Source organism: Thunnus maccoyii, chromosome 9, assembly GCF_910596095.1.
Source record: "Thunnus maccoyii chromosome 9, fThuMac1.1, whole genome shotgun sequence".
Taxonomy (NCBI): domain Eukaryota; kingdom Metazoa; phylum Chordata; class Actinopteri; order Scombriformes; family Scombridae; genus Thunnus; species Thunnus maccoyii.
This window is the reverse complement of record NC_056541.1, coordinates 3,666,679-3,678,722: the sequence shown is the minus strand read 5'-3', so window position 1 is coordinate 3,678,722 and position 12,044 is coordinate 3,666,679. Positions and strand designations below refer to the sequence as shown.

Sequence of the window (12,044 nt, the reverse complement as noted above, 5' to 3'; positions counted from 1 at the left end):
AGTGAAGAGGCCTTTTGGGTGTGAGGACAAAGTCTTCAAGAATGAAAAACAAGCGTAGCACTTCTGGATAAACCTTTATTTTGGCACAAATGATACATACACATACCCTGTGACATGAGGCTGTTGTTAAGACGCTCAGATTATTTATTTTTTTGTTTTAATACAGTAACATGAGTTGCTTGGTACAGTCTTCATTCATCTGGGTCGACTCTGAGCCGTCCTTGTTTAGGCGACAACAACAACAGTTATATGTTTGAGACAGACAGACAGTCATGACCAGCCAGCTGGACCGAGACACGGTTCAACATCCAAAGCGGGCCAGTGTGGAAGGTTATGAATCGATGCTGAACATGAAGACGATTCAGCAGAGTTTGTATTTGTCTGAATCTTTCTGTCTGTTTGACAAATATAATGAAATCTCACTTTACTTACCACCATATAGATGTGTTTTGGCACTTTAGTGGCCTGAGAGTGGAGCTTAATATAATTCAAAAACTCCAAAAGTGAAGTTCAAAACTTCCCTTTCTTTTGCTCATTTCTATTTGCAAGCACCTTCTTACAACGTCTGTGCAGTACAAGAAGATAGTTAAAAAAAACATAATCTGCACAGTAATTTCAGAGACTGAGACCACAGACCAAAGAGACACCTGTCAATTAAGAAAACATGAGCTCAACCATGACAAAGACTAGTGGAAAAAAACACGTTTGATTTTTTATTTCAAGTGAGACATTGTGGGTTTTCCCATTCACAGTAATGATGTAACAATTCTGAGATACTTGTGCTTTACTTGAGTATTCCCATGTGATACTACTTTATACTTCCACTCCACTACATTTCAGAGGGAAATATCGTACTTTTATTTGACAGCTTTATTTACTTTTCAGATGAAGATTTGACACAATGGATAATATAACAAGCTTTTAAAATACAACACATTGTTAAAGATGAAACCAGTGGTTTCCAACCTTTTTGGCTTTTGACGTCTTACAAAAAGCAGTGTGTAGTCGGGGTCACATTTCACATGTCTATGAGTTGTTAACAGCTCCACCAAATAGTGATTTTTCCCTCTAAACTTCTCACATGCTTTCATTTCAATAAATGTTCAAATGATCCAATATTTCACCAAAAATCAAAGATTAGAGAAAAAGTCCAAAAACTGAAAAACTTTTTTCTTCTTTCCTCTCCCATTAATCATCTCACGACCCCTCAGATTTATCTGCTGACCCTTTGGAGGGGCCCGACCCCTAGGTTGGGAACCACTGGACTAAACTAGCTAACTGTATATAAAGTAGTGTAAACTAGCTCCACCTCCAGCAGCTACAACAGTAACATGCTGCTCTAACACTGATGCTTCACTATTAATAATCTAATGATGTCATATATAATAATATATCAGTCAGAGGAACCAAACCACTACTTTTACTGCAATACTTTAACTACATCAAGCTCATAATATTTATGTACTTTTACTGCAATACTTTAACTACATCAAGCTCATAATACTTATGTACTTTTACTGCAATACTTTAACTACATCAAGCTCATAATACTTATGTACTTTTACTGCAATACTTTAACTACATCAAGCTCATAATACTTATGTACTTTTACTGCAATACTTTAACTACATCAAGCTCATAATACTTATGTACTTTTACTGTCATGCAGGACTTTTACTTGTAATGGAGTATTTTCACATTGATGTATTGGTATTTTTACTGCAGTAAAGGATCTGAATACTTCTTCCCATTCACTTCAATGTAGAAAGCTAAAGAACACCGAACAGAACAGCTACTAAATGGAGCTGATGTTGAGGTTATTTTGTCAACAAAGGTCACCGAGGTCAAGAATAAACTGTTAATGTCAAGTTTGAAGCTAACATAGCCAGGAAATATGTAAGTGTTCTGAAGAATTTGCGTTATGAGATTGTTTTCTCAGGTAACGCAGCTTGTGGTTATGAGAGGAAGTGATGCTTTAACTTTTTGTCGTTTTTTTTTTTTTTTTTTTACTTATTTCTTAATTTATTGTGGTATTTTTGTTCTGCTTTTTTTTTTTTTTTTTTTAAAAGGCACACACTTGTTCTGGTTGCTTCAGGGTTTAAGACATTAAGCACGTACACCACCAGTTCAAGTCTGGCTTTGTACTTTTGTTGCATATTATCTGCCATCTTTCTCCTTATTTCCTGTCATCTCTCTGCTGTCTGCTGTCTAATAAACAACCTGATGGACTATGATCAAGGTCCAAACACTCTCACAATAAAGTTGTTTATTTATTTATACTACAAGTGTTGCTGGAGTTTTGACCTCTTCAGACTTTTTTCCTTCCTCATGCACCTCGGAAGTAGGTGAAGTTGTGTCAGAAATCCCTACTCTGCTGTCTTATAAATGAAATAAATACCCCCCAAAAAATTACAGATAAAAATGCGCACTGCCTGTCCTCACTGGGGAGCCATGACTACAACGTAAAATAAAGATCGCATTTTAATCATGTGTTTACTTACAGCTCTTCTCCTTTTCAAACTACGCTATAACTTTTGTGAGCAACTTTTAAAATGATTAATTTTTACCATGTAGTTCGTTAAGGGTACAGGGCAAGTAACCAGTGGTGTGCTGGAATACAAATATGTTATTCGGCAAAGCACAATAGAGTTTCTTTTTTGTTTTTTTACACATATTTTAAAAAATATTTGTTTTCAGGAAGAAAAAAACCCATCAAATACCAGCATGCCGGTCGGTTACATCACTATCTCAGTGTCTCTCTTCTGCTCCGCTGTGACGTCTATCAGCAGGTCTCAACGAGGGGAGTCACATCCACCTGCTACATGACGCACATTTCCTTATTTGGACATCACTCCTGGAGTTGGGGGTGTTCCCCAGAGATAAAGCTGAACCACTGACACCAGCAAAGTGCTCCCAAGAGACTCTCCATAACCTGTTGTTCCCCTTCTCCTTTCCACAAAGTTTGGTTGTAAAAAATAGGCAATAAATGAAAAGTGCAAAACAAGAATCACCTTTGAAGTTCTTCCCTACACATTACATGCTGTGTCTCTGTGTTATGGATGTATAAATATGTAGAGGTCTGTAGCAATGAGGTGATGAGTAAAGTTTTAGCTCAGTAGTCAGTGCAGTCATCCATGATCCGAGAGACTCCAGTTTGAGACCTCCTTTGTAAGGTAGTATATTCATGAACACTTATTGTAGCACTTTAATTTTCTGAAATTAAAAGCGTAATTTAAAAAAAAACAAGGATTTTTAAGCCTCTTTCCACTTTTATTCAAATACAAATACAAATACTGGGCCCTCTGCACATCCTTAATTTGTATATTTGTATATATTTGTATATTTTTAGATATACAATAATAGAAAAATGGCATTTTCTACCGTTGCAGAGTATACAGGACCCTGAAATCCACAGTCCAACCACACAGATGCAACAACAACATATTAAGAAGCTTCCATTTAAGTATGATAAGACTGTGGAGAGGTTTCTATCTTATAACTTTGTTAATCCCATCATATGGACAGATTGTGTTAACTCAGGCAGGCTCTAACTCCTGCCGCCCTTCTCAGATGTAGCCGATACTTGGACGACGTCTCGTGTGTTAAAGATGACATGTTTATTTATGTGGTGTGTTTCAGCTTGAGTCTCAGCTGCGGTGAGCTTCTTTCTTTAGAGCACGTATCCGGCGCGTGTTCACCTGCGTTCTTCATATCTGTCTTCAACATTTAACTTTCAGTGGAACTCGCAAAGTCAAAGGTTACACAAGAATACAAATCAGTTTGGTTGGTTTTTTAGGATTCGTCTGTTCACAAGGAAATGTTGGCAGGAAATGTTGCAAGATGCTGACAGCTGCCTTGCCTGCGGCCTCCCACAGAGTTTGGAGTGATAACTGCCTTCCAGCTGTGGTTTAATGCTTTCTTTATCTATGTTTATCTCTACATCTGACATCCTGCTCACATTCAGCATCATTTATTCTTTATGAGAACAAGAAAACAGAGAGGGAAACATATTACATTTTGTATTTTGCAATTAAAATTCTAATCTGGAAAATAAATATAGCTGTGAAATTAATCAAGTGTGGTAGAAAGTTTTGCAGTAAAGTTTCACAAAATGGAAATACCCCAAAAAAGTTCTTTAAAGGTAAATTAAGCACATGACTCCTTGAGGCAAATTTGTGATATTGTGCTATATAAATACATAAATTAATTGACCTGATATTAACTGCAGTCACCTGTAAACCACTTTAAATAAACTTTATTTATATAGCACAGTGGTAAGTGTTTTACTTTGTAAAAAGATTAAAAACAAATCAACACTGCAGTTAAATAAAATCCAAGAAATTAAACAGAGATAGAACGAAATCCCAAAAATACAATAAAATAAGATAAAAACAGTAGAATAAACACATCAAAGTATGTAAAATAGTATAACTGGATGCATAAAACTTCGTGCGAACACTCATAAAAGGCTTTTTTTTTAAAGTCTTAAGAAGTGATTTATGTCATTGATTTGCATGGAAAGTATCACACAAATACAATTAGATTGATTCAAGCTGTCGAATAAATGCAGCACAGTCAAAAGTACTTAATAAAAATTTTCCTCTTAAATGTGGTGGAGGAAGACTACACAAGTACTCAGCTACTTCCGGCCAAATGGTTCAATATCCTCCCTTCTGTAATGACCAGAGGTATCGCAGTGCACACGTGTCAAATTCAAGACGTTTTTCTTGTTCTCTCGAGGAAGAGGAGAACGTTTAATGAGACCGGGGCAAGGAAAACTACTTTTTCAGGGTTTAACAGTGGAAATAAAATAAATTTTGCGACACAAGTGGCTTGCCTCATTGATACACACGTTTCCGTTGTGGCGTCAGAAAAGTAACATCTGATTGCATCAACACAGTGAGAGATGCATTTCCTCTGAATTCAGGAAGCAGATTGACTCTTTGCATATAGAGCATGTGGCTTGTTGTCACACCGCACCGACAAGCAGAAGATACAGTTATTAATGTCAGTTTCATAGATATTCTCAACCTGTGAACCATGAACAAAAGGAAACTGAGTAAGTCTTGTTTTAACTTTATGATGCTTTTATACAACATTTGGGATATTTGGGGAGTTTAAAGGATAAGTTTTAAATTTTTCAAGTTTGTCTTAAAACAACAGTCAGGTGCCTGTATGAGTATCAAAAAGGGTTTTCCTCACTGTAATCATTCCTCGTGTTCATACTGGCTATTAAAAGATTAATAAATTACAAATTTCCAATCTTTTTAGTATAAAATTCCCTTATTGTGTTTTCTTGTTGAGCTGTAGTGGAATGATAATGACACAAAGAGGGCATTTGGTGCTAAAAAGGCTGTAACTTTAGAAGATCCACTTGATTTGACTCATTTAGATGGTTGGATATCTGTGACTGATTTTCCAAGTTGTCAACAGTTTTTTTCAACGTTTTGTTTGTTTTCCTGCTTTGTAATTCTGTCGTCAAGGTTATATACACTCTTCCATGTCTTTAATGCGCTTGTCCTGACTGTGGAACAAGGATGTAAGTTGGTCTAAAGTAGCTGATACGGTCGCAAATGCATCATCCAGCTATTTCTTCAAAACTGTATCCATAGATTGTTTGAGGTCAGCCAGGAGGGGAGCGGAGGTTCTCCGCTGTCTTTGCCGGACATCCCAGTTTTCCAACGTTGAGATTTACCCATCACTCTTCTAATATCTTTGTTACCAAGTGTCACTGAGGTTCAACTTTGTGCGTAAAAGTTATGCAGAAAAAGATTAGACTTAAGAGTCACGTTTCAGACGTCTGCTGGCTACATGCTCAAACCCACGACTGTGGATTTTATCCTCCATCCATCAATTCATCCAAATTAAATGACAATAATTTTATTGACCCGTCCATCCATGCTGTAATACCTCCTCGCACAGATTTTGTCACTAGCTAGCTAGCTAATATTAAATGTCTCGTCCTTATCTAAACATATGAAGCGAGCCACACAACATTCTTTACTTATTAGTCTAGTTACAAACGTAAATGGGATTTTTAACGAGGTTTTTCTCTGTATATTTACGTTACCTGATTTTCTGCTTTCTGCCAGAGGGCGCTGTCACTTACACGTAATTATTCTGACGTTTTGCTGCAGTCGAGTTAACGACTGATGGTTGTTTTTCTTGGGAAGACTGTCTGTCCTCATCACTTACACTGAAAATGCATTTTCAAAGGTATCTTTTAATGGTCAGTATGAACAGGAGGAATGATTACAGCAAGGAAAACATGTTTAAATGTACATTTGGGCTCCTGATTGTTGTTTTAAGACAAAACAAAAACAAAAAACTAATTATGAAAAGTTACCTCACATTCTTATAGTAGTACTGCAAATACAGAATAATAAGATAACAGAACAACAGACGAGATTTTAATTATTTTAGAGATGTGAAATGTTTAATTTATTGTTTTTCAAACATTCAACACATCATTTCAGAAAAGGAGTTCTGTTAGAAACAGAGATGGTGTTATATGATGAGTCAGGGACAATTTGTGTAATCCTATAAAAGAATGTGATCTATTGACACTTGTTTCATTGTGAGTGTGTGTGTGTGTGTGTGTGTGTGTGTGTGTGTGTGTGTGTATTGGCTCTTTGTTCACTGTTCCAATTACAAACAGTTTTTTTTTTTTGCTCCATTGTAAACGGAGCACAGACGCGTCTTTGTGTAGTTTGAATGGACAGCGGCCCAGTTAAGAGCAGAGTTTGGCACTAAGAGTCGAGCTAAGAAAAGACAGTGAATGTCTGCTGAAGGGACAACAGCTCACTGTGGGCCTCTTCTTCTGCTGTTTGACTTGATAATCTTTCACTGTTTAAAGCTGAATTTCACCCACGATGCATGTGAGGAGCCGTTCAATCAGTCCAGATCTGAAACTTAAGAACGGTAAACAAACTATGCTGGTGTTATTAAAGCATGACAGAATGCTCAAAAAGTATAAAGTTTGGACACAAGTTAAAGGGAAGTTCTCATTCAAGTTAAAGGGAAGTTGTGTCTAATGGTGGTTATAATTTAAAAAAACCCACAGAAAAGTTTTTATTTGAGAGCCATGGTGATGTCTACTGTTACTTTTACACTTTCATTCAGAAGTTACAAAAATATCTGTCACTCATAACTGCTGATGTGGGTGGTTCTGGGTGGAGGTCAGTTTCAACTTGTGCCTCCTGAAAAAGATGCTCACTTGGCAATGTATGGTGCTATTCTTAGATACATTTCCCAGTTAAAGGAACTGTTTGACATTTAGTGAAATCCTCCTGTTGTATTTCTCTCCCTGCGTCACTCAGAATTAGATGGAAAGACAGAAATCCAGTGTCCAGTACAAAGATGACGTGTTTAGCCTAGATTAGCACTGGAAAGACTGGAAACAAAAGGAAACTGCTAGCCTAGCTCCATCAAAAGTGTAAAAGCAACTCCTTGGTAACACTTTATTTTACAAGTAATTTAATTTTATGCTAATTTCCTGGACATTTTCTAAGTAATTTATAGGTATTTTACAGTTAATTTCCAGGACATTTAAAGGACAGGTTCACAATTTTTCAATTCTGTCTTAAAACAACAGTCAGGAGCCCAAATGAACATTAAAACCTGTTTTTCTTGCTGTAATCATTCCTCCTGTTCATACTGACCATTAGAAGATCCCTTCATAATGACCTTACAATGTAAATGATGGGAGATAAAAATCCACAGTCCTCCTTCTGTGCAAAAAATGTATTCAAAAGTTTATCTGAAGCAAATATGAAGCTGCAGCAACAGAAAAAAAAAGTGTCAAGTTGGTTCAGTTGATAAGTTTGAGCACGTTTCCTGTACATCACACTTACAGAATATGCTGATACATTGTTTGACACACAAAACTACACACTGAAAATGAAGTATCCTCTGTCAGTTTGTGAGGTGTTTAATGTAATGAGCATGCACTTATCAACTAAACCAACTTGTTGTTTTTAATTACAATTTGCCCTAAAATTACCCATTAAATACCTGCAAATTACTATAAAAATTTAAGGACCTATAAAATAAAGTGTTACCGAGTTTTTGTACATTGTAGTACAAAGTCCAGAGGTTGTGATCTGCAGCACAACAAGCTAGTGAAGCTGTAAATAGATCCGTGTTCCTGCACATGCTCAGTGGCATCTGATTTACACAGAACTACTCTCTGGAGACTGAAAATGTGACCAAACTCCTCATAATGAAAGAACACGTCACCCAGTGCAGCGATGTGGATCACTGACTTGTTTTTAATAGTTTTTGGACAACAACGGAGGTCTAGAAGATTAAGATATATCAGGCTTTGGATGCACAAACAATACTTTAGATCAGTTCATTGTTGGTTTGGCATATAAACCATTTTTCGGTGCAGTTTCATGTCCTTCCTGCTTCTAAGGACTGGCAGCGCTGTACAATGCTTCCTTTAAAAAAAACGTCGTCATCATGATGTTTAGAAAGAGCACAACGTTTTGTAACTAAGATTGGTTTTTCATCACGTACAGAGGCATCAAACTGACTCAGGTGTGTGTCACTGAATAGTCCCTCCCGTGTGTGGTTGCAATCATGAATGAATGAATCATTGTTCACCGTTTCTGACAACACTGACAAACAACGTTTCCCGGACAACAAGGGCGTTACACCAGAAAACACACATATTAGTCATATAGGATTGAAAAACAACAAATGTTGTTACGATTTGAGGACTTTGTTGATGTTTGGGTCTCTCTTACTGTACTATGCATCAAAATAGAGTTTTAATATTTATTGTACGAACTGCATAAAAGACACATAACTCAGTGGAAGTTATCAGAGATTTGGATTTGTTGTAGGAATATTATTAATATTCTCACATTAAATTACAGTCTAAAGATCCATAAGAACTTTCAGTCTTTGTGATATCTGCTGCAAAATTAAAATAAAAAATCAGCTTCTTTGCATCTGCACCTCCGCCGTCTCCCTTTCTCCCTCTCTCTCAAAATCATTAGTCTATATTTAGCCGAGGAAATAAATATCTGTCAGTGTTTTCGGTGTGTAATAGGTCCCTGGGGCAGAAACATAATCAAACATGGGCTGAGAGCTCGAGGGCTGCAGTTCAGAATAGAAACGATGAGAGTTTCAGCAGACGAGGGTACAACAACATTCCTCGGGTGACTCGAACGCAAAGAAAACATTTATTTTATTTTTTTTTTGCACAAGACAAAGTGAAAATTAAGTGTTTGCAGCTGCTGGTCCCACAAGGTTGTACGTTATTATTCAATTCTCTCTAAAAATATACAACTACATCTCACTGAGGGAATAATTTAAGACCTGCTTCAGCTCAAGACCCGAAACAGGAAGAAGCAGGAAAAACCTGCCTGATGATAATGATTTTAACAGATGCATTTGGACTTTTTTGGCTTTTTCCTCTTTAAACAGCCGTGTTCACACGGTTAAGAGCTGAAGGGTACATGTTTTACTGAGTGCAAAGTATTATCTTTTGAAAGACAGATAAGTCATTTCCTGCAGTTAATCATCAGATCAGCGTGTCTCAGTGTCTCATTAAGGTCAAGACCTTTTGGGTGGTCTGATATACAAACATATCGCAGAGGATTTGTAACACAGATACACTGTGGTAATATACTAGTCAGGCATTTATGATTTATAATTAGAAATGATCCAAAATAATTAAGCATAATTGATTTATACATCATTTGAAGAGGACTCTTTACTCTTAAAACAAAACAGAAGAATGCCAAGTTTAGGACTAATTAGAATTCGGAGAACTATGATTAAAGATGTTTGGGAAACCCTACAAATGACTCAAAGTCTAAAGCCACATTAGTTTTACTGGCTTTGATGCTCACAATAAGTCCTTCAAACTAAACAACACTACAAGACCGTTATGACGTTACAACAGTGGTTTGCATGACTGTTTTTAAATGGTTAAACCTGCGTTTACCGATATTTTAGCCACAAGCTTTCACCAGAAACAAGAAGTGAACACAACACTGACATCAGCTTTTTAGTTGATATGTTGAACTTGTTAGCAAACAGTTGTTTATTTCCACATCCAGCAGTTACGGAGCAACATTATCATTCATGTGGAGTCGTGTTTCTGTCCACCTGGTGAATGTAAGTCCAATATTCACTCTCTTTTAGCTCTGTTTTTGGTCTCTACCAACTCCTGAGGGAAATATCTGGCTCTTTAGCTGCTAAATGCTCCACTATGTTCACCAGCTAGTCTACAGCTAACTGTGTCTGTTTGCCGTTTGGTGCTGAGCAGGTAGTGTACAGTGACTTTTTAGGGCTTTTTCCTCTGAAAACAGCTGCCTGCTGCAGCCAGAAATGACGCTGTGAGAGCGCTGAGAGTGAAGCAAAACAGTAAAGTTGCAGCCGGACAGATAAACAATGAGCTGAAACTCACTATAAAGCTCCGTAAAGCCGAGAGGAGCTGCAGAGTCGCTGATAATTCTCTGTAGGTTCATCACTTATACACTAATTAAAACATACTTATAAATTCTGCACACTGCACCTTTCAATGCTGCAAACATTTATTCGTCTTAGGCACCAACAACTGCCTTCCCAGAGGTTGAAAACATGTTTCTTCACCTATAACACCCTTATCCCATCAGCCATCACACATTGTTTATTAAGGACGTATGCTGAGTCTGCCCACTGATTGTGATTGTTTCTTCTGTCTTATTGGGTATGTTTTTATTGTGTTTGTTGTTTTTGTGTTTTTTTAATGGTTCCACTAATTAACCACCTCCTCCTCTCCAGGTTTCAAGTGGTTTGGGAGCCTCACCAATCTCTCAACCCGCCGCCCGGCAGAAAAAGACAAAAACAAGGCAATCCTAGAGCATGATGTGAGCCAGAGTGTTGCCAAACCAGCAGTGGTGGAGGACAAGTCGGTGGATGACATGGAGTCCGCCCTCCACAGCCCCAGCTACGCCCGCTCCAGCGACATGTACACACACGTGGGCACCGTGCCCCGCAGCGACAAGCAGAAGAAGAGCTTAAGGGGGCTGAAGGAGACGAAGAAAAAGAAGAAGGAGGAGGAGGAGGGGGGAGAGGTGGAGGAGGAGAGCAAGGGGTGGGCGGGGGGACATGTCCGAGAATCCCCTCTGCTCAGTGCTCTGTCCAACCTCAGCGTGAGCAGTCTGGACCAGGCGCTGTCCGTTTCTCCTCTGGCTCGGCCCCTGCCAGCCACCCCGTCACCCAGGCGAGTTTCACCTTTGACCTCAACGTCTGACAGCTGCTTCTATGACCCTTCAGAAGGCCTCATGAAGAGCCAAGAGGCGCCGCCGAGCAGCGAGGATGCTTCAGAAAGCGGCAGACCAGTAGGACAGTTGACCATCATGGCGACTAACCAACAGAAAGTGACTTCTAAACAGGATTTGTACGTGCCGATGGACCCGATATCTGAAACCGCTCGCAGACACGTAGACAACCAAACAGAGCAGCGAGGTGTCACATACACAGGAACACAGGAAATCACAAAGCCTGTGAACGTCTGGCAGGAAGTGGGGAGTGTTGACAGGTGAGAAACCTCATTAACTGCACTTTCAGAAGATGCAAAAAATGGTCTGTTGTTTGGTTTGTCAAGCTGTAACTTCAGGTTGAAAAGGAACTGACTTGAGATGTCTTAGATGAGCTTGTTTGATTAATAATTTTAGACTCAAATATCATTTAGTTTCTAGTATTGTAGTTCAGTAATCAGCCACATCCTCAAACTGGCAACTTGTTTCAAGAAAATTAGACTTTTATAGTTCAAAAATACATAAAATTTACTCAGTAAGATGAAGATTTTTGCAGTAGATGATGGAGCAGAAAATAAAAAAGCATCAAAAACAAAACTATTCCTCTTTAATCCACTTCTATGTTTAGTGTTAACAATTATACAATAATTCATGCCTGAAAAACAAGCATCAACTCAAGACTGTTTAGTGAAACTACCAGCAAATAAATAAACAAGAGAGAATCATTAAACTCCTGACTAGTGACCTGGAAATAACCTTTCAATTAACTGATATGATGAAATTATT

The 12,044-nt window shown here is 38.0% G+C and overlaps 2 protein-coding genes across 2 annotated transcripts in view; one reads left to right on the top strand and one right to left on the bottom strand.

The window, feature by feature from the left end:
• The window catches only part of LOC121903507 (spermatid perinuclear RNA-binding protein-like), a 216,377-nt gene that overhangs the window by 122,386 nt on the left and 81,947 nt on the right, over positions 1–12,044 (bottom strand). The gene's annotated exons all lie outside the window — the stretch shown is intronic.
• sh2d3cb (SH2 domain containing 3Cb) overlaps positions 11,108–12,044 on the top strand; it is a 39,757-nt gene continuing 38,820 nt past the window's right edge. The window contains exon 1 of the mRNA XM_042420611.1: positions 11,108–11,539. Coding sequence (XP_042276545.1) covers positions 11,283–11,539 — 257 coding nt within the window. The 5' untranslated portion in view covers positions 11,108–11,282. The remainder of the gene's footprint in view (positions 11,540–12,044) is intronic.